Source organism: Ovis canadensis, chromosome 7 (genome assembly GCF_042477335.2).
Source record: "Ovis canadensis isolate MfBH-ARS-UI-01 breed Bighorn chromosome 7, ARS-UI_OviCan_v2, whole genome shotgun sequence".
Taxonomy (NCBI): Eukaryota; Metazoa; Chordata; class Mammalia; order Artiodactyla; family Bovidae; genus Ovis; species Ovis canadensis.
The window spans coordinates 37212653-37237710 of NC_091251.1; the positions used below are offsets into that span (position 1 = coordinate 37212653).

At 45.8% G+C, this 25058-nt stretch overlaps 1 protein-coding gene across 10 annotated transcripts in view; it reads left to right on the plus strand.

Annotated features, from left to right (window-relative positions):
* TEP1 (telomerase associated protein 1) overlaps positions 1-25058 on the plus strand; it is a 40883-nt gene that overhangs the window by 940 nt on the left and 14885 nt on the right. For 9 of the 10 annotated variants that reach the window (XR_011258157.1, XR_011258159.1, XR_011258158.1 and 6 more), the window contains exons 2-24: positions 5991-6671; positions 7755-7937; positions 8221-8355; positions 9979-10140; positions 10523-10684; positions 11011-11085; positions 12497-12621; positions 12802-12959; positions 15394-15503; positions 15860-15950; positions 16177-16363; positions 18124-18292; positions 18686-18844; positions 19017-19094; positions 20360-20487; positions 20820-20879; positions 21778-21936; positions 22907-23083; positions 23257-23377; positions 23940-24064; positions 24315-24428; positions 24525-24642; positions 24791-24985. Coding sequence is in view for 4 of the 10 variants with exons in the window: in XM_069595833.1 (XP_069451934.1) it covers positions 6015-6671; positions 7755-7937; positions 8221-8355; positions 9979-10140; positions 10523-10684; positions 11011-11085; positions 12497-12621; positions 12802-12959; positions 15394-15503; positions 15860-15950; positions 16177-16363; positions 18124-18292; positions 18686-18844; positions 19017-19094; positions 20360-20487; positions 20820-20879; positions 21778-21936; positions 22907-23083; positions 23257-23377; positions 23940-24064; positions 24315-24428; positions 24525-24642; positions 24791-24985 (3648 nt within the window). In the remaining 6 variants the exon portion in view is untranslated. The remainder of the gene's footprint in view (positions 1-5990; positions 6672-7754; positions 7938-8220; positions 8356-9978; positions 10141-10522; positions 10685-11010; positions 11086-12496; positions 12622-12801; positions 12960-15393; positions 15504-15859; positions 15951-16176; positions 16364-18123; positions 18293-18685; positions 18845-19016; positions 19095-20359; positions 20488-20819; positions 20880-21777; positions 21937-22906; positions 23084-23256; positions 23378-23939; positions 24065-24314; positions 24429-24524; positions 24643-24790; positions 24986-25058) is intronic. The other variant, XM_069595830.1, reaches the window with a different exon arrangement.

Consider the following 25058-nt stretch of genomic DNA (forward strand, 5'->3'; position numbering starts at 1 on the left):
CATGGAACAACGCACTGGTTCCAAATAGGAAAAGGAGTACGTCAAGGCAGCATATTGTCACCCTGCTTATTTAACTTGTATGCAGAGTACATCATGAGAAATGCTGGGCTGGAGGAAGCACAAGCTGGAATCAACACCACCCTTATGGCAGAAAGTGAAGAAGAGCTAAAGAGCCTCTTGATGAAAGTGAAAGAGGGGAGTGAAAAAGTTGCCTTAAAGCTCAAATTTCAGAAAACTAAGATCATGGCATCCAGTCCCATCACTTCATGGGAAATAGATAGGAAAACAGTGGAAACAGTGTCAGACTTTATTTTTTTGGGCTCCAAAATCACTGCAGATGGTGACTGTAGCCATGAAATTAAAAGATGCTTACTTCTTGGAAGGAAAGTTATGACCAACCTAGATAGCATATTGAAAAGCAGAGACATTACTTTGCCAACAAAGTTCTGTCTGGTCAAGGCTATGGTTTTTCCAGTAGTCATGTATAGATGTGAGAGTTGGAATGTAAAGAAAGCTGAGGGCCGAAGAATTGATGCTTTTGAACTGTGGTGTTGGAGAAGACTCTTGAGAGTCCCTTGGACTGCAAGGAGATCCAACCAGTCCATCCTAAAGGAGATCAGTCTTGAGTGTTCTTTTGAAGGACTGATGTTGAAGCTGAAACTCCAATACTTTGGCCATCTGATGCAAAGAACTGAGTCGTTTGAAAAGACCCTGATGCTGGGAAAGATTGAAGTCGAGAGGAGAAGGGGACGACAGAGGATAAGATGGTTGGATGGCATCACCGACTCAATAGACATGAATATGGATAAATTCCAGGAGTTGGTGATGGACAGGGAGGCCTGGCGTGCTGCAGTCCATGGGGTCACAGAGTCAGACATGACTGAGTGACTGAACTGAACTGAACGGAATCACTCTTTATGACCCCATGCACTATAGCCTGCCAGGCTCATCTGTCCATGGGATTTCCTAGGCAAGAGTACTGGATTGGGTTGCCATTTCCTTTTTGAGGGGATCTTCCTGACCCTGGGATCAAACCTTTGTCTCCAGCATTGTCAGGTGAATTCCTTACCGCTGAGCCATCTGGGAAGCCCCCAGATTACAGTCCAGTGACTCGATGAATTCTGCTTCACAATGATAGAAGGTGCTGACATCAAACCATCAAAGAATCCTCTTTGTGTAAAGCAAAAGAAAGGAGGGGGTGGTGGATATGGGAGAAGAAGAAGCATAGACCCTACATGTACTTGTATATGTATAGAAAGTTTCTGAAACTTCATATAAAACTTGGCAGTGGTTGTCCCTGGAGAATGGACTTCGAAATGGGGATTTTTACTTTTCATTTGTAGGTCAGTTGAATCTCCTTCACGAACACCAGGGTGAGAAAAACATGTAACTTTATTATGGGACTTCTTTTTAAAATCTTGAGTCAGTTCTGAGATTCCCCACTCCTTTTGCTGGGGGCTTATATAGCACAAAGACATGAGGGAAATGTACAAAGCATACAGGCTGTCATTCTTTTTGTTGTTGTTAGTTTTTTTTTTTTTAAAGATTGAAGTATAGTTGATTTACAGTGTTGTGCCAATCTCTGCTTTACAGCAAAGTGACTCAGTGATATACACATATACATTTTTTAGAATATTCTTTTCGATTATGGTTTTTCACAGGATATTGAATACAGTTCCCCGTTCTATATATTAGGACCTTGCTTATTCATTTTAAATGTAATAGTTTGTTTCTACCAACCCCAATAGCTTGTATGTACCAATCCCAGTCCATCCCTCTGCCTCCCTTCCTTCCCCTTGGCAACCACAAATCTGTTCTTTATGTCTGTGAGTCAGTTCCTGTTTTGTAGATGGGTTCATTTGTGCCATATCTTAGATTCCATGTATTAGTGATATATGGTATTTGTCTTTCTCTTTCTGACTTACTTCATTTACTATGATGATCTTTAGTTACATCCTTGTTGCTGCAAGTCAGGCCATTGTTCTTTTTGTAAATTAATTAAATTTTGGCTGTGCTGGGTCTTCATTACTTTGTGAGGGCTTTTCTCTGTTTGTGGTGAGTGGGGACTTCTCACTGCGGTAGTTTCTCTTGTTGCGGAGCGCGGGCTCTAAGGCTTGTGGCCTTCAGGATTTGTGGTGTGTGGTCTCAGTCATCGCGGCTCCTGGACTCTAGAGCCCAGGCTCAATTGTTGTGGCGCACAGGCTTAGCTGCTCCATGGCATGTGGGATCTTCCCTGACTGGGGATTGAACCTGTGTTTCCTATGTTGGCAGGCAGATTCTTTACCACTGAGTCACCAGGGACATCCAGGCCATCATTCTTCATCCCATTTGCCCACACTGATGTCCCGTGAGATATCCATTGTCCTTTCTGGTTCTGGATTGTCAGTCCATTCAAGTTTTCTTGGAAGTATTCTATATTTCAGTACAGAAACGCTTACTTATTAAGGATTAAGTGACTGACTTAATCCTAACAACATACTTTTTTCCTAAAATACTTAAATGTAAATAGGAGATAAGCATTTGTCCAAATAAGAGAGTATGTGCTGCTGCTGCTGCTAAGTCGCTTCAGTTGTGTCCGACTCTGTGCGACCCCATAGACGGCAGCCCACCAGGCTCCCCCGTCCCTGGGATTCTCCAGGCAAGAACACTGGAGTGGGTTGCCATTTCCTTCTCCAATGCAGGAAAGTGAAAAGAGAGTATATACATTCCTAATAATATTAATTCAAGCATTCTGTCCAATGGAAGTTCTTAATTGGCAGTTAATGGAGATTCTAGGAGATACATGGGTGGACTTCCTAAAAACTGAATGCAAACTAGTATATACTCATGTGAAAAAGCTCCATAGCTTTCACCAGGTTTTCAAAAACTTCTGAATCCCATGGACTAGGCACTGTTCCACCAATGGTGAGCAAGGCTGAAGGGTCTTTGTCCTCAGGAATTCATAGTCTAGGAGGATGAAAGACAAATGAACAGACAATTACAATACAAAGGTGTGTTCTCTGCTTGAGGAAGTACAGCGTGGGAACATAGAAGGACCACCTGTACCAGGCTGGGGGCTGGGTTTCACCCGAGGCTCCGACTATTAAACTGAGGCCTTCAGAGTGAGAAGGAAGTAGAATTTGGCCTAGTAAAGAAGAGGCTGGGGAAGAGGGGTGGTCTCAGTAGAAGGATGAGTGTTCCAGGCCTCTGCCTGTGCGAAGATCGAGAGTCAAGAGATACCTCGGCAATTCATAAGCTGAAAAAAGAGTTTGTATGGTTCAAGCATAAAGTTAGATGGGAGTAGCAGGAAGAAATGAGACTGGGAGATTAGAAGCCAGGTTATGTGTGTGATGCTGGGCATACAGAGGTGAACCAGACAAAGGAGCCCTGACCCTCAGGGAAGTTTATCTTATTAAGGAGAAATGGTGAACAAGGAGGCAGATAACCTAACAAGATAAATTTTTATCTTGATGAAGTAAAGTGATGCAGTAAATGGGGTCTTCGGTATGTATTGCTGCTGCTGCTAAGTCACTTCAGTCGTGTCTGACTCTGTACGACCCCATAGACGGCAGCCCACCAGGCTCCTCCGTCCTTGGGATTCTCCAGGCAAGAACACTGGTATGGGTTGCCATTTCCTTCTCCAATGCATGAAAGTGAAAAGTGAAAGTGAAGTTGCTCAGTCGTGTCCGACTCTTTGGGACCCCATGGACTGCAGCCTACCAGGCTCCTCCGTCCATGAGATTTTCCAGGCAAGAGTACTGGAGTGGGCTGCCATTGCTTCTCTGGGGTACGTATTGGGAGCTCCTTTAGGTAGAGCTATGTACTGTGTGCCATGTGGACTGGAGCGTTTCAGCAAAGATGGTGACAGGCAAAACAGAATTAGATTTGGGAGATATTGAAGGAGTAGAATCAATAGGATTTAGTAGTTTATTGGATGATAATAATAATAAATGACAACTTGCATTTAAGCTCCAGGCACTACTCTAAGTGCTTCATATATTTTTTTCTTCTTTATTCCTGTACAATTTTATGAGGTAGGAATTTATTTCAGGTTTGTTGATGAGGAAACTGTGGCACAGAGTTTAAGGAACGAGTCCAAGGTCTCATCGGGATTCAAACTCAAGCCTATTTTATTCAAACCCCTGTAAGCAGAGGGGGCAATGAGGGGAAGTGGATTTTGGGGAAGACGTAGTAAAATGATGCCTTTGGGATCTCTGGAGTATTGGGTACCTTTGGGTCATCCAAGTGGTGATGTCCAACAAGGGAATGGATAAATGAGTATGAAGCTCAGATAAGACCTGGGTCATGGAGTAAATATGTGAGTTGCCAACGTAGCAGTTATTTGGAGCAACAGAGTAGGTGAGACCATCTTGAAAAAGTAGTATATAGAAGGGTTAGAAAAGAATTCTAAGGAGTATCAATATTCAAGGAATGGCAGAGAAGAATCCCCAAGAGGTGCAGTCAGGGTTTTAAGAGGAAAACCTGGATGGCATCATGGAAGCCAAAGGGAGAGTTTCAGTGAGAGAGTGATCACAGTGTCATAGTATACTTGAGAGATAAAGTAAATAAAGGCCAAGATATGTCTATTCTTGTAGTAACCAGAATTTTATTAGTTATCTAAGAGGATAGCCTTGGAGAACTATGGGGATAGAATCCTACGTAGTTGGTTAAAGAGTGAGTAAGAGGCAAGAAGTTGATGTGGTATTTTTTTTTTCTGCTTAAAATTGCTTTTTAAAAAATTTTATGTATTTTATTGAAGTATAATTGACTTACAATGTTTCAGGTGCTCAGCAAGGTGATTAGTTATACATATATTATTTTTCAGATTATTTTCCATCATAGGTTATTACAAGATATTAACTATAGTTCCTTGTGCTATACAGTAAACCTTTGCTTGTTTGTATCTATTAAAAAAAAATAGAATCCTAACATTCTATTCATACTGAGTCAAACAAGTAGAATCAAAATGTCATAATTTTTTTAGCTAGGCAAAAATTCATGTTCTCTAAAATATACATTATACATACTATATATATATATATGTATACAAAGCCTTTTCTACTATGCTTGATAAAAGCTTGAGCAAGAACATTAAAAAAATTTAAAAAATGAAGAGACAAAAAAATTGGATAACATAAACGAAATGAAGCACTGAATATGAAATAGAAAAAGTGAAACTAGATAAAAGTAAAAGATCATCATATAGTCTGGTTTTTAAACATGGCTGCTCATTAAAATGGAGAAGGCAATGGCACCCCACTCCAGTACTCTTGCCTGGAAAACTCCATGGACTGAGGAACCTGGTGGGCTGCAGTCCATGGGGTCACGAAGAGTCAGACATGACTGAGCAACTTCACTTTCACTTTTCACTTTCATACATTGGAGAAGGAAATGGCAACTCACTCCAGTGTTCTTGCCTGGAGAATCCCAGGGACAGAGGAGCCGTCCATGGGGTCATCCATGGAGGTGCCGTCCATGGGGTCGCACAGTGTCGGACACGACTGAAGTGACTTAGCAGCAGCAGCAGCTCATTAAAAACACATCTGGAGTTTTGGAGAAAAAAGCAATAGAGGTGGTGAGTATTGATACCTGATCAAGATGTTTGTTTCTCTTTCACCAAGAATCCAGTCCAGATGACCAGTATGGCTCCTGTGCTAAGTTGGGATCATACTGATAGCTCTAGAGTTTTCCTTACCCCTTCATGTGAAGACATGTTCCTTTCCTGTCAAGCCCTTGCTTTTTCTTTTCTTTTTTTAAGACTTCCTTACTCTCAAACTTCTGCCTTATCTTTTCCCTGTTCCTCCTCCTTAGAATACTCCCTGTATACTCTGGATTGAATACTCCCTGAATATATCCTTGGAATGAACCCAGTCCTAGAAAAACAAATAATGGTTGTTCTCTACCTTCAGGTCGCTGGCATTACCAGGAGGACTATGGGAAATATTTAGTTGCAGTACACATGCATTCCCAGTACAGCCAGCTGCTCATCATCTGTCTTTCTCTCCTTCTAGCTATATACAGGTTGGGCCCCAGTCATGGAGAAATGCCATGGGTGTGCATCTACCCACATGGACATCCTTTCCTTGAAGAACCAGTGCCTGGCCACATTTCTTTACCCAAAGATGTCGGAGAAACCGCTTGGGCATGTGTCTACTCACTCAGACATCCTCTCCTTGGAGAACCGGTGCCTGGCCACCCTTCCTGACCTGAAGACCTTGGAGAAACCACCTGGGCATGTGTCTGCCCACTCAGACATCCTCTCTTTGGAGAACCGGTGCCTGGCCACCCTTCCTGACCTGAAGACCTTGGAGAAACCACCTGGGCATGTGTCTGCCCACTCAGACATCCTCTCTTTGGAGAACCGGTGCCTGGCCACCCTTCCTGACCTGAAGACCTTGGAGAAACCACCCGGGCATGTGTCTGCTCACTCAGACATCCTCTCCTTGGAGAACCGGTGCCTGGCCACACTCACCATTTTAAAGAGCACTGTGTCTATCAGCCCCTTGGTCCAGAATCTCCACATATCTCCCTTGGCTCAAGCTGATCTGTGCAGCCTGCACAGCAGCAACCACCTGCTCTCTGAGCCTCCAGCCTCGAGGGCGCAGTGCCTCTCTGACGGACGAGGCCTTCTGACCTGCTCCAGGGTCTCGAAAACCATCTCTGCCCCAGAGAGAGTTCAGGAAGCAGTTCTGGTAATGGCTCCAGGCAGTTGTGTTCACTGCAGCCGTATGTGTTAGATGCCCTAGTCACTAGCTTTCAGTGCCACAGTGTCCCTCTGTTCTGCATCTGTGTACCCTCTTTCCTCACAATCTCTTCCTGCGGTGCCCTTTACCCAAAGGCTCTCTTCATCAGCATCAATACTCTTATTGCATATATAGTTCAGAGGTTCTGAAAATAGAGCAAAAGTAGATTTTGTTCTTAGAAAGCCTCTGCATGGGAGGAGAGCTGGCATTATATTGCAGTAGCAGAGTCAGTCAGAGACACAGCTGTAATACCCTGGATCGCTTCACTGTGTGTGCATGTGCAAGCACACGTCCACTTACACATCTGTATAAACACCCTTGGTATACAGGTCAGGATCGATAGACAGATACACATTCCTTCTGTGGAGACTTGAGATTTGGACTGAGGGAAAGGTGAATCTGAGCCTTCCCCCTTCTCTGCCTGTTATTACAAGCCACTCAATCTTGGGCAAGACTCTTAACCCTTTGAAGCTTTAATTTCCTCACCTTTAAGATGAAGTCAGTGAAAGTCCACCTCATAGGGTCATTGTCAGGATTACAGCTACTGCCACCTTACGTTTATTTAGGGCTTTGCAATTTGCAAAGAGTCATATACACATCCTATTTAATCTTCTAAAAGCCCCAACAAGTAGGTGGCAGAGGATGAGGAAGCTGAGGCTCAGAGAGTAAGATCACGATTGCTGGGGGATTAATCTGGGACTTGGTCTTTTTTTCTTCTAACTCCATAGTACCTTAATATCAATTAGAAGATGTGTTGTGAGGGGCCCCAGGTTTCTAGGCTATGAAATCAATAAGAAGATGAAAGCAGATCATGAATCATCTGAGCAAATACTCAGAATGTTGATTTGGAAAAGGGTGTGTGTGTCTCACTCCATCAGACAGGAAAGATCCATGCTAGGGTTGAAGGGAGAGGAGTTTAGGTGCTAGAAGGTAGATGTGGACTCTTCCTAGCCCTGGATGTTGCTTTCAGCTCTCTGTCTGTTTGAGGGGCTTCTGGTGTATGCTGGGATTAATAACTGCCACTATCCCCAGGGTCAGTGGTCATCTTCACGAGAGAAAAAGCCAGAAGAGAAGGAATGGACAGAGGCTCAAATGCCTTTTTATAGCCTAAGCTTGGGAGAGGAGGAAGAGATGGAGGAGCTGGCCCTGGAGCTCACCCCTGGGGACTCTGAATCTCATCCTGAGCCTACTGAACAAGTCCTTCAGGAAGTGAAGGTAAAAGTTCCGGAGCTGGGAGAGGTTGGTGGTGGTGGAGGGGAGGGCATGAGGAAGATTAGAAGAATGATCACCAAAGGCTGATCCAGATCCCCTCAGTGGAAAGAGAGGGCAGGAGCTCTGGTGTTTCACTTGCTAATCGTCTTTTGAACCTCTTAGCCATCTTCCTGAATCTGGGTTCTTTCTGTCTGTCTTTGCCTTTGTAAGTTGGTCTGAGTGGATGCTTAAGTTGGTCCTTCTGACCCCTTTCCCCTCTTTCTTCCCTCTCTTTCTCAATTCCCAGATGGTTCTCATGAGTTTTCTATGTTCTTCGCTGGTGGCAAATGTAAACACAGATGACGCAGCGGACTCTACCCAGGCTTTCCTCCTCAAAGTCTGTAGCGAAGTTGCCCGCTTTGAGCCTGAATTTATCCTCAAGGTATTGTGACGTGAAGGAAGGGATGGGAGTGGGAAGCTAGGAGGAAGGGAATTTGGTTATGGTGTATGAGGGGGATGGTGGGCAGCTTCGTATTAGGGGTGGGAGGAGCTTTACTTAGGAAGACAGTAGGATCTCTGGGTGAGCCTGAGGCCTAGTCCCTTGGGTTCTCTGAGTAGGAGGGGAAGAGAGGATTGAGAAAGAGTATACTAGAGTTTGTTTATTTAGTAAGTTCAGTTCAGTTCAGTTCAGTCGCTCAGTCATGTCTGACTCTTTGCAACCCCATGGACTGCAGCACACCAGGCCTCCCTGTCCATCACTAACTCCCAGAGTTCACTCAAACCCATGTCCATCGAGTTGGTGATGCCATCCAGCCATCTCATCCTCTGTCGTCCTCTTCTCCTCCTGCCCCCAATCCCTCCCAGCATCAGGGTCTTTTCCAATGAGTCAACTCTTCTCATGAGGTGGCCAAAGTACTGGAGTTTCAGCTTTAGCATCATTCCTTCCAAAGAACACCCAGGGCTGATCTCCTTCAGAATGGACTGGTTGGACCTCCTTGCAGTTCATGGGACTCTCAAGAGTCTTCTCCAACACCACAGTTCAAAAGCATCAATTCTTCAGCACTCAGCCTTCTTCACAGTCCAACTCTCACATCCATACATGACCACTGGAAAAACCATAACCTTGACTAGACGGACCTTAGTCAGCAAAGTAATATATCTGCTTTTTAATAAGTGAAAGTGAAGTCACTCAGTCGTGTCCGACTCCTTGTGACTGCATGGACTGTAGCCTATCAGGCTCCTCCCTCCATGAGATTCTCCAGGCAAGAATGGGTTGCCATTTCCTTCTCCAGGGGATCTTCCCGACCCAGGGATCGAACCCGGGTCTCCTGCATTCCAGGCAGACGCTTTAATCTCTGAGCCACTAGGGAAGCCTCACAGGCTAAATACACAATGCCTTGAGGGCTATACCAAAAGATATAATGATACTTGGATCTGGCTCTTAGGGCATGTGTGGTATTGTTAGGGAAACAAAAGTAATCCCAGATATTATGTAAATGCAAATGGAGTAGTAGATAGCAAATATCTCAGAAGCAGAGAAGAGGGGGAAAATATTTCCTATTAGACTTTGGAAGATGGCAGGATACATCAGCAGTCTGAAAAGTGAGAGGGGTCTTCCAAAGAGGGAAAGTGAAAGTATTAGTCACTCAGTCATGTCCAATGTTTGTGACCTCCAGTCTCCTCTGTCCATGGAATTCTCCAGGCAAGAATACTGGAGTAGGTTGCCATTCCCTTCTCCAGGGTATCTTCCCAACCCAGGGCTCGAACTTGAGTCTCCTGCATTGCAGGCAGTTTCTTTACTGTCTCAACTGCCAGAAAAGCCCTCCAAACAGGGAAAGGGTTAAAGGCCCTTAAGTAGGGGGTATGGAGACTTAGGAGAAGACTGGTGAATAAGGGCTAGATTATGGAGCATGTAGAATGCCAAACCAAGAAGCTTGGACTTTATAGACAATATGGAGGGCTCAGGAAAGGTTTTATGCAGGCAGGTTAGATAAGGAAGTTAGTTTATGGCACGATGCTATGAAGAGGTGGCTGAGAGGCCAGCGCTACCTACCCTGTTCCCTAGGCATCTCTGTACGCCAGGCAGCAGCTGAATGTCCGGGACGTGGCCAACAAAGTCTTGGCTATTGCTGCCTTCCTGCCACTCTGCCACCCCTACCTGCGACGGTACTTCTGTGCCATCGTCCAGTTGCCTTCCGATTGGATCCAGGTAGCCAGGTTCTACCAGGTACGGCATTCAGTTTCCCGAGCTTGGATTCTCACTTGGTTCCCTTTCCTTTGCTCACTGCATCCCTGGAGAAAACTCTCAGACACTTTGACCTGCTGTCTCAAGCCCGGTGCCCAGACAGGACAGTTTCTTGCAGTACCAGGCTGGGTTGCCCAACAGGGAGGGCGTGATTGAGAAGGGCTGGGCAGAGTTTGAGAAAAATTGGTGTTACTCTGGACCTCGTGTTTACAGTGAGGAGAAGGAGACTCTGAGAAGTCTGCTGACAGGTCCAGGACCACAGAAATTGTCGTTGTCGAGCTGGGGATGGGGACTTGGTATCCTGTGCTGTCACTGAACCCCATGAAGTGGTCTCACCCTTGATGGTTTTTCATCTCTTTGACAGCTCCTGTGTGGAGAACGGGAAGACTGTCTTGCTCCCCTGCCTGCCTGCCTGCGTGCTGCGATGAGGGACAAATTTTCCCAGTTTGATGAGTACCAGCTGGCTAAGTACAACCCTCGGAAGCACCGGGCCAAGCGGCGCCCCCGACGGCCACCCCGCCCTCCAGTCAGTCCCTGCCTCAACCCTGGTCATTCACAGCCTGGCCCCCTTTTCCCCAGAAAGTTGGCGGTGGGGGAGGGGGAGCAAGGTGAGGCAACACACTGATTTCCCCCCCGCCGCCCCAACCTCCTCTGAACATCTGACATGTTTCTACTACCAGGAACAGAGGGAGTCAGAGAAATGCAGAGGAGCTGAGTAGCGCTCAGGCAGCAGAGAGCGGGGCCCTCCTCTTTCCCAGCCGCTTCCTTTGGATAGAGATGGGCTGTTGGAATGGGTCTCTCTAGGGACAACCATCGCCTCCCTTTTCGAAATGGTTTCTTCTGTCCTTACAGAAGGAACATACATTTTCTGAGACACAGACCTATTTGCCAAGGTTCATTTGGCCTATTCGAGGTGAACAGAGGATGGTGAGTGCTTTTCTGGGGTTCTAAATGTACATGTACAATCTTTTCTCAATTAATACTTAGAATGGAATTCCATTTGGTGTAGAAATACTAGAGGTGTGTGTAGTAGGCACATGCCAGTGTCCTTGGAATTCTCAGCTGTGATTTTGGGGCTTTGAGAACACTGGGAAAGGCTCCTTTCGTTTCCATTTTGCTCTCCTTGGTATCATTCTTTACTGACAGATGTCATGTCCAGCTGGATAAGTGAGTTAAAAACATGAAATCTCCACCTTCCACAAATTTAAAAAAATAAGCCAAATAAAAATTTTTTATTTTCTTTTTTACTTTAATAACACTAGTCTTAGTGGTTAGGGCTTCCCAGGTGGCTCTAGTAGTAAAAAGCCACCTGCCAACGTAGGAGACACAAGAGATGCAGGTGCAGTCATGGGGCTGGGAAGATCCCCTGGGGGAGGGCATGGCAACCCGCTCCAGTAGTTTTGCCTGGAGAATCCCATGGACAGAGGAGCCTGGTGGGTTACGGTTGCCATAGGGTCGCAAAGGGTCAGACATGACTGAAGTGACTTAGCATGTGCACATACACACGCTTAGTGGTTAAGAGCATAGAATCTGGATCCAGACCACTTAGTTTTGAATCCCACCCTGTCCCCACTCCTTACTTGCTGGCTCTGCAACCTTGGTCAAATGACTTACCTTCTCTTGCCTCATTTTCCTCACATATAAAATGAATCGAATAATAGCAGGACCTACTTCATTGGGTTTTTTGTGAGGACTAACTAAATCAGTAAGGATTTCTAGCAATACCTGGATCTGAATGATGATATCATCGTCATTAAAATAAGATTATTAGGGAAATATATTAGTATTACAAGAAAACACATCTTCAGTTGGTCCACTGGTCTTTTCATCCTATTAATATATCCCAAACTTAGCTCTTCTGAGACAGAAGATTCTGAAAGCCAGCTTCTTTCATTTTTAAACTCCTCACAGCTTACATTGTGCTCCAGTTGCATGTTCCAAGTGTCAGACATTTGTTCCCCAACCAGGGATTGAACCCATGTCTCCTGCAGTGGAAGCCTGGAGTCTTAACCACTGGACCACCAGGGAAGCCCATCAATGATTTAAATAAGAGCTGCTTTCCCTCTCTCTGCCTCTAAGAACCGGCTGTTCTCTGTTTAGTCAATCCCCATCTTGCTTTTGACAAGCCATTCATCCATTGTTAACCATTGATAGTCCAACTTGTATAGGTGAAACACAGTGATCCCACACAGCTACTCAGAAGCTCCTGCTGCTGAACCGTTTTACGCTTTAGTCCTATTCTTTGTCAAATCTAGGTGTAGGGTGGTCTTGTTTTCTGAAGAAAATGACCATGTCATAGATTGAATGACCCCTGTGGGACTTGGGAATATTTCCACAGTTTGAGACAACCTACAGTTCCGTGTCAGAGAAAAAGAGTGAGCAAAGGTTCACCCTGAAGAAGCTGGTGCAGAGACTGCACATCCATGAGCCTGCACAGCTTGTCCAGGCCCTGCTGGGCTGCAGGTGAGAAGATGCACACTCCATCTGGATAACCCCCTGAACCTTCAACACCCATAGCCCCCGTCCTTATAGTTTGAGCAGACCTGGCCTTAACCAGGACTTACTGGCTTTGACTGACTCACTGCTCCTTTCCGAGTTATTTTCAGATTCCTTTGAAATGATGTTTTTCTTTGTCTGTTTCAGATACCCCTCCAACCTACAGGCCTTTTCTCGAAGCCACCTCCCAGGGCCCTGGGATTCTAGCAGAGCCGGGAAGCGGATGAAGCTCGCTCGCCCGGAGACCTGGGAGCGGGAGCTGAGCTCACGGGGAAACAAGGCCACCGTCTGGGAGGAACTCATCGGTAGAGTGGCCTTGACTATCACGCTCCCTTCCTGTCTTCCTCGCTCATGCCTCTACATTTTGGCCCCTGAAAGAGAAGTTTCCATGGCATGGTACAGTTTCTCACTTGGTAGTTCCATCACTGGAAATGATTGGATTTAACAGGTCTGCCATTGACCACACCAAAGTGGCCAGTGGCCTCTGCTTTGAATAGCACTGACATCGTAGGTAGGTCATAATTTCAGACGTGACTAGGTGATATGTCAGGTGATATAATACAAGCCTTTATCAATACATGACGAAAGCATTACCTTCTCTCTGACATCAGTTGTGTCGATGCCTGTGTCACTCTTCCAGACAAAGTAGGACTGGGACATGGCGCACCGAAATCTCCATCAAAGCCCGTTTTTAGGACACAGATGTTCCAGGTCATATGACCACATGAGTAAAAAGAATTCAGTGGGGAGGACCAACTTACTCTCAGTCTGTTGTCTGGCTAGTTTATTTTTAACTATAGAAGGCCCTTTTTACTCCATGTTTTCTTTTACTTCCTCCTTCATCTTTGAAAGTTTAAAATCAGCTTCTTTCTGTTGAAAAATATCAGACTGTAGACTTTTTGACTGCTTGCGGGTGTCTTGTGTTTGTTTGTTTTGTTTTCGTTTGTTTGGTTTTTAGTTGACTGAGTCAGGTATTAGTTACGGTGAGTGGGCTCTTCCTTGCACCCGTGGAATCTTTCATTGTGTTGCACCGACTCTCTAGTTGTATGCAGGCTCAGTAGCTCCACAGCATGTGAGATCTTAGTTCCCTGACCAGGGACTGAACCCGAGTCCCCTGCATTGCAAGGTGGACTCTTATCCATCCACTGGACAAGCAGAAAGGACCACGAGAAAGTCCTAGCTGTTTGAGTTTTATGGACTTCATATTTTGGAGCTTCAGAAACCCAAGCTAGCTTTTCTTACTCTGTGAGCTCTCACTTAGAGATTGTACTCAGGGCAGACCAAATAGCTCAGCCGCTTATCATCCCTCTCACTTTGTAATTGTCACTGACGGTGTATATATCAGAATCACACACACACATACACACAGGCTTGACAACCTTCTCCCCAACATTTGGTACAACTTGGGTAGAGTGGTATAAAGAGACCTGGATGGCAGCTAGCATGTTTTAGTGATTCTAGTATGCATCATCTCCACTTCCTCCCTCTGACCCTGAAAATTAAAACTGTGCCATTTATCTTGGTTGAGACAAATGCCCATAATCTAATCCAGTGGTCCCCAGCCCACTGGATTATATATTGCAGAGATAATTTTGGGGATACACCAGAATATATGTACATGTATTTTTAAAAATTTTATATGTGTACTAATAAATGATGTACTTTAGGAACTACATAACTTATATAAATATAGCTATGAAGATAAATGTAAAAAATAAAGTATACAATATAAGATAAAATATAATTAGATATACAGATCCCTCTTTGGTCCTCAGAGACTCATTAGTAATTCATTAACAAACTTTTTAGAATGAAATCAGTGAACTACTTCATCTATAGAATGAGTATTCATTTTATTTTCTAGTGTATCAAAGAATATGATATTGAATTTAATTTTGTATCAAATGGATCTGGTATATTTTTCATATACAGCAACATTTGAGCAAAACTTATGAGTTGACAAAGGATGCAATAGGCCATGACTTGTCACATACCATTTACACTGTGTATACAACTTAACTGTTTTACACAATCTAACTCAGAAGACTGATGACTGGAGAACCCCAGGACTTCCAGGAGGCTGAAAGCTTTCTAGCTATAATTCAAATGAGACTTATGTAACCTTGAAAAAGGTACCACCACTTTCCTAATGAAAGCTGTTGATGGTAGGCCTAGTGACTGGGATGTGGGTTGGGGCCTCATAGGCCAGAGCTGTAATGTGGTCTGAGTGTGTTTTGGGGGGGTACCCAGGAAAAATATCACACCTCCTGTTTATGTCTACCTTTATCGAAAGAGTGTTTCCAATATTTACTAAACAGATTGAACCCCTGTAATCACTTAGTCCATGTTACATGGTTGCTAGTACTCCATGTATATAATTTATAAGATTACACTTGGAAATTTCTCTTTTAGCCATCTAAAAAGTGTGGAAATCATTACTGTAGAGAATGTATTTTGCCAGTTGAGCCCAGTCTCAGGACTGGAGCCAACAAAGTGATGACCTAAGTTGTTTGTTGAAATAGCTAATTCCATAAACGTACAGATTTTGCTCCAAGACCAGGCAACCCAATTTTTATCTTCCAGGCCTTTAAAACACTTTGTGGACAATAGATCACTTATTAGTACCTCATTTCCTCTAACGTGAATATTCTACCCAGCCTCTGATCATCTTGCTCTGACCTCTGACCTCTCTCATTCATCCTTTGTTTGCTTTTGTCACCCTGGGTCTACCTTCGGCAGACAGTGGGAAGCTTCCCTTCATGGCCATGCTTCGGAACCTGTGCAACCTGCTGCGGGTTGGAATCAGCGCCCGTCACCACGAGCTTGTGCTGCAGAGACTCCAGCATGCTGTACGTGTGAGGGGCGGGGAGCCAGGCTTCTCCGAGTGGCTGGGGAAGGTCAAAGCCACTATGCTGTTTGAGAACGTTCCTTTTTATCTTCTGAGATCATTTCTGTGATTTAGCTCACTTAGGAGGGAGTCTGATATAAAAGAAACGGAACTTTCTGTTACTTCCTCTCCTTTTTTCTTTCCTCATCGTCTCTCAGGACATCTATTCTTTTCTACCTTTGTCTAATATCTATTTTGTCCTTTCCCACCTTCCCACAGGTCTAATAGAGGGGTTATCTCATTTTCCTGGCACCTGAAGCCTGTGATGCTCCCCATCCTTCTTGGTCCTCTGCTCATGACCCCTCTCTTGCTTTGCAGAAGACGGTGATCCACAGTCGGCAGTTTCCATTCAGATTCCTTAATGCTCATGATTCCATCAATGACCTTGAGGCTCAACTCGAAAAGAAAGGTAATATAGCTCTTCTTCCAACTCCTGTTTATCTCTCATGTCTGAGAACAGATGAGATAGCAGCACTGGTATTTTCAGCCTCTTACTTTCCACTCACAGTGTACGGGGTGGGCAGAGGTCAGACACTGGCCAGCTTCAGGAGTCAGGACTCAAGACAGCATTGATGGGAAGATAAGAGGAGGGAATAGAAGCTGCCTAACTCAGATACTTACCTGTTGCCACCCAGAGTTGCCATTTCCTTCCAACACACAACTGATAAAGCAGATAATAATTAAAAACACAAAATATGGCAAGAAGCATGCCTATTCCTGGCAGTTTCGCCAACCAAGCCGTCGGGAACTTCGGACAGCAATGATGATCCCTGTGATATATGAACAGCTCAAGCGGAAGAAGCTGAAAATACACAAGGCCAGGTGTGTGCGTGATTATGTGCTATCTGGGAGCAAAGGGTGGGCGTGAGAGGCACCCTAAAAGGGCTTGGAAGTCATCTGGAAACCTAGCTTTTATTCTGTGAAAACATGCTTGTCAGTCATCCCAGTCGCTGAAACTTGACTGTTTCCCAATCGTCTTTTGCATAGAAAACCTAGTCTTTAACTTGGTCCTGCAGAGAGATCGTGAAACAAAACCAGTGTTTGGCCTCACTCTGTTATCTGTGGTTGCCTTGTTGGCTTCTGTGGACTCTGTCAGCCTATGTAGCATTTCCCTTTGTCCACGATAGTGCCTCTCCACCTGTGCTCTGGTTCATACTCTTCTTTCTTTTTCTTCTCTGTCTTATCTGTTTCTTTTTCTTTTTGTTTCGCTCTTCTGTGAATTTTCTGACCCATTCACTTTCCTTTCTCTTTTGATACATATAAAGATTGTTATCCTCAAGCAGACTCAAAGATAGGTGTAAAACTGGTTCAGTAAGCTTGATGAATTCCCAGTATGTTGTCCTTTTAGATACTTCTTCATTCATTTTCATTCCAGACAAATGCAGGTCTCATCTAACCTTCTAATAGGACTCAGTGGCCAGGACTTGCCTGCGTCAGTGGATCAGTGGCTGAACACAGGGCCGTTAAAGAATTAAGCTGAGGGTGTAGTCCTAACAGTGTGTCTTTGCTGGTCAGTTTGGTAGCCACCAGCTACATGTGGCTCTTGAGCACTTGAAATGTGACTAGTGGGAACTGAGATGTGCTGGATTTTGAGGGCAGTGTAAAGAAGGATGCAAAATATCTTATTTTTAATTTTTGTATTAACATGTTGAAGTGAAAAATACATATATACATTAGACTAAATTAAATGTGATATTAATCTTTCCTGTTTCTTTTTACTTTTTAAAATATGGCTACTAGAAAAACTTACATTACATGTATAATTTCAATTTCATTTCATTAATTGTAATTTATTTCTACTGGATAGGCAATGGTAGAGACTGCTGGCTTCTCTAGATTAAAAAAATGATGAAAAAAATTAAACATGTACACAGGTAATGAGAATAACATAATGGACTCCCATTCAGTGAAAAATCAAGATTTTACCAGCCTTCGTTTCCTGATCCCTCTCTTTTCTTTTTTTGAAAATGTTTTTAAAAACAAATGCCAAATAATATGATACATTTTCTATCATTCCCCATATTTACTAGCTGGAGCTCTGAAAAGAACCACCCTCTGTGAACTAAAGCTATTTAGTTACTCTGAAATAGAGATTGTCTTGGAAAGGTGGGATGAATGTTTCTTTTTCCTTTAATTGCCATTTTTCAGAGTAAGAAGTTAGTGTTTGTTCTTCAAATTGCAATTTAAAAATAAGCAGCAGTTGGAAATTTCCTGGTACTCTGACTACTGGGGCCAGTTTTGTCCCTGGTTAGGCAGCTCATATATCCGAAGCTGCCCTGCACAGCCCCCACCCCACAAAAAAGTTGCAGTTAAATCTTGCCTCATGAAGTAAATATGGATTGATGTGGTAAGCATGGCAAGCAGTGTCTGAGAGTGGGTCTACTCCATGGGATGGATTAGCAGAGTCCTGTAGAATGGGGCCGAGGGAAGTTCTGTCCCTATTTTTTCTACTGACACTGGAGACGGGCTGTGGATGGGTGGAAACTTGATACTTGAGTGGCAAGTTCTCATCTTCCCGTCTGCGTCCAAGTGGCAAACAGAGAAGCCCCTGAGCCCTCCGTCTGTTTCTTTCCTGCCTGCAGACAGTGGAAATGTGACCGTGAGATGCTGGCTCGGTATCGACAGGCCCTGGAGACAGCTGTGAACCTCTCCGTCAGACACAGCCTGCCCCCACTGCCAGGCCGTACCCTCCTGGTCTATCTGACAGATGCCAGTGCAGACAGAATCCTTCCCAAGAGCAACCCACAAGGGGTAAGACGCTCCTGTTCGGCAGGCGGATTCTTTACCACGGAGTCACCTGCTCAGCAGGCGGATTCTTTACCACGGAGTCACCTGCGAAGCCCTTCTACTTTTGTGGGGGGAGGATTTGTTTATTTACTTGTGTGGCTGTGCCAGGCCTTAGTTGTGGCATGCAGGATCTTTAGTTGTGGCATGTGGGATCTACTTCCCTGACCGTGGATTGAATCTGGATCCCCTGAATTGGGAGCATGGAGTCCATCACCAGAGAAGTTTTTGAAACTATTTCAGTTGGGGACTTTGTCCACTTTTCCCTAACCAGTGGAGACATTTGGTCTCCAGATTTGGGTGGGCAAAGTGGATTCTAAAATAGGGGAGCCGATTTCACCTTGATGCTTGTCCAATCAGCCCCCTCTGAACTATGTGCTGCTGTTGATTGCGATGATGATGGTACGGACGGAGCAGGTGGAGCTTTTGCTGTGTGGAGGGGGCATTGTGAAGACTGCTGTGATTAAGGCAGAGGAAGGCATCCTGAAAACTGCCGCCGAACTCCAAGCTCAAGTTCAGGTCAGATACTCACCCCTACCTTGCAAAACTGCATAACTAGACAGATGCCTGGGAACAGCTAACTTCAGGAAAGGCTCGGATCTACTCAGTTCTGAAGATTAGCAGACTACAGTATTTGTTGTTTACTGACCATCTCCTGTGCAACTGCATGACATGAGTTTCTTTCCTTCAGAAGTCAGATGAAAACTGTGAACAGTCCCTGACTACTTTGGGGAAGCACTTGCTGTCTCTGGCTACCCAAAGGGTCCCTGTGAGTACTGCTCCTTCCCTGAGAAACTCTCCCTTCCTCCACGTTTTCCTCCACATGGATGTATCTCATTTTTCAAAGCTTCTTTGTAACCTGTGCACAATACCCTGCTGACTGCAACCCCCTACTCAGTGGTATGCTGGTAAATATATTTTTTATGCTGGTAGATATTTGCCTCAAATAGCAATCTGAAAAAATCATCTTAGTTAATAGCTTTTGCTAATTTCCATGGTATAAATACTTCTTCCATGACTGATTTCAAACTATCCACATGCTTCATTGACCACAGAGTTAGAAAGAGTTGCTCAGTAGCACACCTTTCTATAGCAATTCTATAATATATATAACATGGATGTAAATAAGGTCAAGAGCATTTAATGGTGAAATGTGGTAAAATAATTAGGTAGTGATGATGTTTTAGTATTTATTACCTTTGTTTTTAATGTAATTTATTTGACTGTGAGCTTATACAATTTAATATTTAATGGTGGCCATATTTAACAGCTGGCTCACAGAGTTCCTATAAGTTTGGCAGTCAGCTTTTGTGAGCCTAAATGTGCCAGCTACACACCGCCCCTACCCCAAACTCCACTTTATTTTTTATTTTTGTTAAAAATTTAATATAATTTTTAAAGGTTACATTCCAAGTACAGTTTTTATAAAATATTGAATATAGTCCCCATGTTGTACAATACATCCTTGAGCCTATCTTACACCCAGTAATTTCTGTCTCCCACCCCCACCCCCATATTGCCCACCACCAGTAACCACTTGTTTGTTCTCTGTATGTGTGAGTTTGCTTCTTTTTGGTTTTATTCTCTAGTTTGTTGTTTTTTTCAGATTCCACACATAAGTGATACCATATAGTGTTTGTCTTTGTCCTGTCTGACTTATTTCGTTTAGCACAATGTACTCCAGGTCTACCCATATTGATGCAAATGGCAAAATTTCCTTCTTTTTTAATGGCTGAGTAGTATTCCATTTTGTGTGTGTGTGTGTGTGTGTGTGTGTGTGTGTGACATCTTCTTTATCCATTCATCTGTTGATGGACACTTAGGTTACTTTCATATCTTGGCAACCCCTAATCCACTTTGATGCTCTTCAAGTCAGGGTGAAATGACTTTTTGCACCCTAAGTATGCTCCAGAAAGGCCATTTACACCCACCTCAGAGTTCTCCTTGTTCCTCTGCCCTCAGAGATCCTGTCTCTTGATATGCTGAGCTCTTTGGCACCTCCCTGGTCTCAGCCCTTCCCCTTTCATCTTACAGGTGGACAGGGTCATTGTCTTTGGCCAAACTACAAACGAGAAACTGATAAATGCAGCCAAACAGCTCTTCTGGCAGCATGTGAATCCCAAGTGCCTCTTTGTTGGTGTTCTCCTAAGGGCAAGTTACCTGTAAGGGCGCTCATGGTCCTTGCTCAGTCCCAGCAGATAGTGATCCGTATTTCCTGTCTGTCCCTACTAAAGCTTGGGAATCTCCCACTCTCTAGGCCCCTCCCCATTTCTGCCTCCTACCTCTGTTGCGCTTCTAGTGCTGGAACCTTCTCTGAAGTCTTCAGCCTGGCCCCGTACCCCTTTGTGACGGTCCACCCCAGTTCTAGTCTAGCACAGAACCCTATTGAAGGTGCAGAGGTCTGGGTGGTGGTCCATCCTAGGGTGCTGGGGGCAGTGACTCCCTGTCCTTGGCACTGTTCCTGACTGCTAGTGATTTCTTCTTTCTTTGCCAGATGTACCGATTTGAATCCCAATGACGTGACACTCTCAGGCTGTACTGATGGGATACTGAAGTGAGTATAGCACGGACACTGGAGAGGTTGGGGGCTTTGTTAGAACATCTTTTAGAGACTATCTGTGGCTTCTGCTCTAACCACTCCATTTTTAAGCAAGATAAAAGATTATTCTGCTTTTACAGCTGTCTAGGCATGGCAGCAACACGATATTACAGGTACCTGGTCATCTTCTATCTGTTGCTCCACCATTTTCAAATACTCTGCTTCTACTTTATAGTTCAAGTTGGCTGCTACAGCTCCAGCCATCATTTTTGTATTAATCTAGTGGGAAAGGAGAAAAGGGAACATAGGAGATTTTACTGTTTGCTTTTAAGGGTACAACTCAGGAGTTGGTCCCATCATTTCTATTCATTCTCTGAGGCCTTTGTTCCATTCCATTTCAGAGGAAATACCATGTTAACTTTATTTATTTATGCCTGATCTACAGAAATCTTTGTTCTTCGTTTTTTTCTCCACTATTAGGCTTCCCACTTATTCGTTTTCTCCTCTTCCATTTCCTTTGGATGCCACCCATTGCCTGATGTTAGGAAGCCTCATGCTCCTCCCTTCCCAGGGAGCTTTCATGGCTGGTACAGAGCTAATCAAGCCCAGAGCTGATCAACCTTAATCTTTGCATCTTCATTCAGCCCAATTGCCCCTGGTCCAACAGAAAGCCTGTGATAACCATGCACACAGAAGGGGCTATGCCTGGGTTTCTTCTCGATTCCCTCATTCCTCTGGCTCTTCTTCCTTCCTTATTTTAAATCTATGTTTATGGTAATCTTCCAAAGAAACTCCAATTAACTGGTTGACCTAATTTAGCCATATCTTTGTCCCTTGCCTCCTCGGAAGACCTTCCTGATTTCCTCTCACTCTGCTATTTTGTTCTCATTTATTTTGTCACTCTTTATTTCAGGTTCATTGCAGAGCGTGGGGCCTCCCGGCTTCTAGAACATGTAGGCCAAATGGACAAAATATTCAAGATTCCACCACCCCCAGGGAAGACAGGGGTCCAGTCTCTCCGGCCACTGGAAGAGAATATGCCAAGCCCCTTGGCTGCCGTTTCCCAGCTTGGGTCAGTCTGTTTTTGATGCCTTTGTGAACTGGGAGGGGCTTTAGTCGAAACCTAGAGAAACTCAAGTGACTGAAATTCTGGCTGTTGAGATGCTGCTTGCTCTATTTGCTGAGGAACATTTCTCCTTCCCAGGCAGGGGTTTGTCTAACACAGATGGTGAGCATGTCCCTTACTGTACTAGGGAGAGGGGGCTAGAAGGTGAGGCAGGCACTGGGCACCAGGGCTCAGACAGAGGCCTTCTTGGCATGGGCCGTGGCTTTCTCATCCTAGCTTTGCCGAATAGTAGCTGAAGTTTGGGCTAGTTGCTTGATGTCTTAAGCTGCAGTTTCTTTCGTTTATTTATTTTTGGTTGCACTGGGCTTTTTCATTGCTGGGCGTGGGCTTTCTCTAGCTGTGGCTAGTGGGCCATTCTCTAGTGGCTGTATGCAGGCTTCTCATTGTGGTGGCTTCTCCTGTTGTGGAGCACGGACTTGAGGCACACGTGCGTTAGTGGTTGTGGTGTGTGGGCCCGGTAGCTGTGGCTTATGGGCTCTAGAGCATGGGCTTAGTAGTTGCGGCACGCAAGCTTAGTTGCCCCATGACATGTGGAATCATCCCGGACCAGAGACTGAACCTGTGTCCCCTGCACTGGCAGGCAGATTTTTAACCACGAGGCCACCAGGGAAGTTCAAGCTGTAGTTTCTTGATCAGCAAATCAGAGAGAATGATTGTGCTTACCTCACAGTGCAACTCGGGCCCATTTCATGGGCAGGAGAGTAGATGCATAATAATCATTGCTGACACAGGAGGGGTACACGAGAAATAGCCAGTGGGATTTAATTTCCAGGCTCTGCATTTGAGGTTACAAGCCTGTTATTCACTGGAGGCCAGTTGGATACCCGCTGCCATCTGTTGTACCTGGCTCAGCAGGGTGAGGGTTGGTCACAGGCCTGTCTATGGGCTGTGGGGCTGACCCCTGGTTTACCCGCAGGTGGCGAAGCATCCGGCTTTTCATTTCCTCCACTTTCCGGGACATGCATGGGGAGCGGGACCTGCTGCTGAGGTCCCTGCTGCCAGCACTGCAGGCCCGAGCCGCCCCCTACCGCATCAGCCTTCATGCCATTGACCTGCGCTGGGGCATCACTGAGGAGGAGACCCGTCGGAACAGGTGTGGGGGCTGCTGAGAAGAGGGGCTGGGTTGGAGATGAGGGGCTTGAGTGACGGCAGGGCTGGGGCTGCAAGGATGGCTGAGGGCTGTGGGCCAGAGGTGCTCTTTGGATGCTATGGGATGTGAGCCAGGCCCAGTCTCCCTGACACGGTGCTCCCATAACCTTCCTGCAGACAGCTGGAAGTGTGCCTCGGGGAGGTGGAGAACTCGCAGCTGTTTGTGGGGATCCTGGGCTCCCGCTATGGCTATGTTCCCTCCAACTACAGCCTCCCTGACCATCCTCACTTCCGCTGGGTAAGACAGACACGGTTGGGGCAGAGGTGGGAGAAGTCACAGTGTGTCAAGAACCCTGGGACTCTGCACAGGCAGATCCTTGAGACTTGAAGTGAAACACAGGCAGAAGGTTCTGTGAGTGACCAAGTCCTAGGTGAGGGAATTCCTTTGGGAAATACCTCTGGGTTGGCCACAGGATGCGAGAGGTAGGCGGTCGGTCTGATTAGGCTTTGCCATCTGACAGAGCTGGGTTCTGATCACTCTTCTGTCATTGTGAGGCTTAATGGAAAATGGTTTATACTAATCTAGACTCAGCTTCTTCCTATATTAAGGAGAAGCAGTGATGTCTACATTGCAGGGTTATTATGAGAATCAGAAATCTATTTCAAGAAGGCTCAAAAAAATGTCCAACCTGTGAGAGGCATTCAATAAACGTTAGCTATTAGCTCTATTTTTACTGGCTAGTGTCTGGAGAGAGAGGGGAACGTTACCGAGGTGAAGTGCCCCAGGTCATGGCAGGTCTCACTGGAGGGGATAGTGTGACCAGGACTGAACCCGCCTGCTCCCTGCCCTCTCCCTGCAGGCCCAGCAGTACCCTGCAGGTCGTTCTGTGACAGAGATGGAGGTGATGCAGTTCCTGAATCGGGGCCTCCGCCTGCAGCCTTCTGCCCAGCCTCTCCTCTACTTCCGGGATTCTAGCTTCCTCAGGTACCTTCACAGAAGGCCAGATGGGCTCAGTGGGGGTGTCTTCTCTTCCTAATGTTCAGAGTACAAGAGAGGGTGCCTAGGATGGAGAAGCAGGAATCAGGGAGCTTGCTTTGCAGCTGAAGGTGGGAGATCTCCATTGGAACAGTTTCTTGAGGGGTTTCAGGGAACCACAGCCAGGTCTGGTGGCCGGCGGAGGAGCGGTGCTTTGGTCTGAATCCAGCCCCACTCTTGGGGTGTCTTTGGTGGTCAGCTCTGTGCCAGATGCCTGGAAATCGGACTTCATTTCTGAGTCTGAAGAGGCTGCCCATCGGATCTCAGAACTGAAGAGCTATCTGAGCAGACAGGAAGGGATCACCTGTCGCAGGTGAGCTGGGAGAGGTAGGGAGCACCTGCCTGGAGAGCTGCGATGAGGGGTGGGCCAGGCCTGCTCTGACCCTGCTTGTGCTCGCTCTGCCCACAGATACCGCTGTGAGTGGGGCGGTGTGGCAGCTGGCCGGCCCTATGTCGGGGGGCTGGAGGAGTTTGGGCAGCTGGTTCTGCAGGATGTGTGGAATATGATCCAGAAGCTTTACCTCCAGGTCAGCAGGAGTGCTGGTGGCCCGGGGGTTGGAAAGGGGGTAGGGTGGTCCTGGGTGGGAAGTGACTTGGTGGGGGTGCTGTAAGTTTTAGGCCTGGGGTCCTGAAGAGTGTGGAAACATAGACAGTCACTGCCCCACGTGCCCTCAGCCTGGAGCCCAGCCGGAGCAGCCAGTGCCCATCCCAGATGATGACTTGGTCCAGGCCACCTTTCAGCAGCTAAAGAAGCCGTCGAGTCCTGCCCGGCCACGCCTTCTTCAGGACACAGTGCGGCAGCTCACGCAGCACCAGGGGAGGCTGAGCCTGGTGACCGGGCAGTCGGGACAGGGCAAGACCGCCTTCCTGGTACAGGGTCCCAGAGGCCTGGACGGGAGGGAGGGAGGACTGCGTGTGCTCAGGAGGGCTAAGGAGGTGGGGC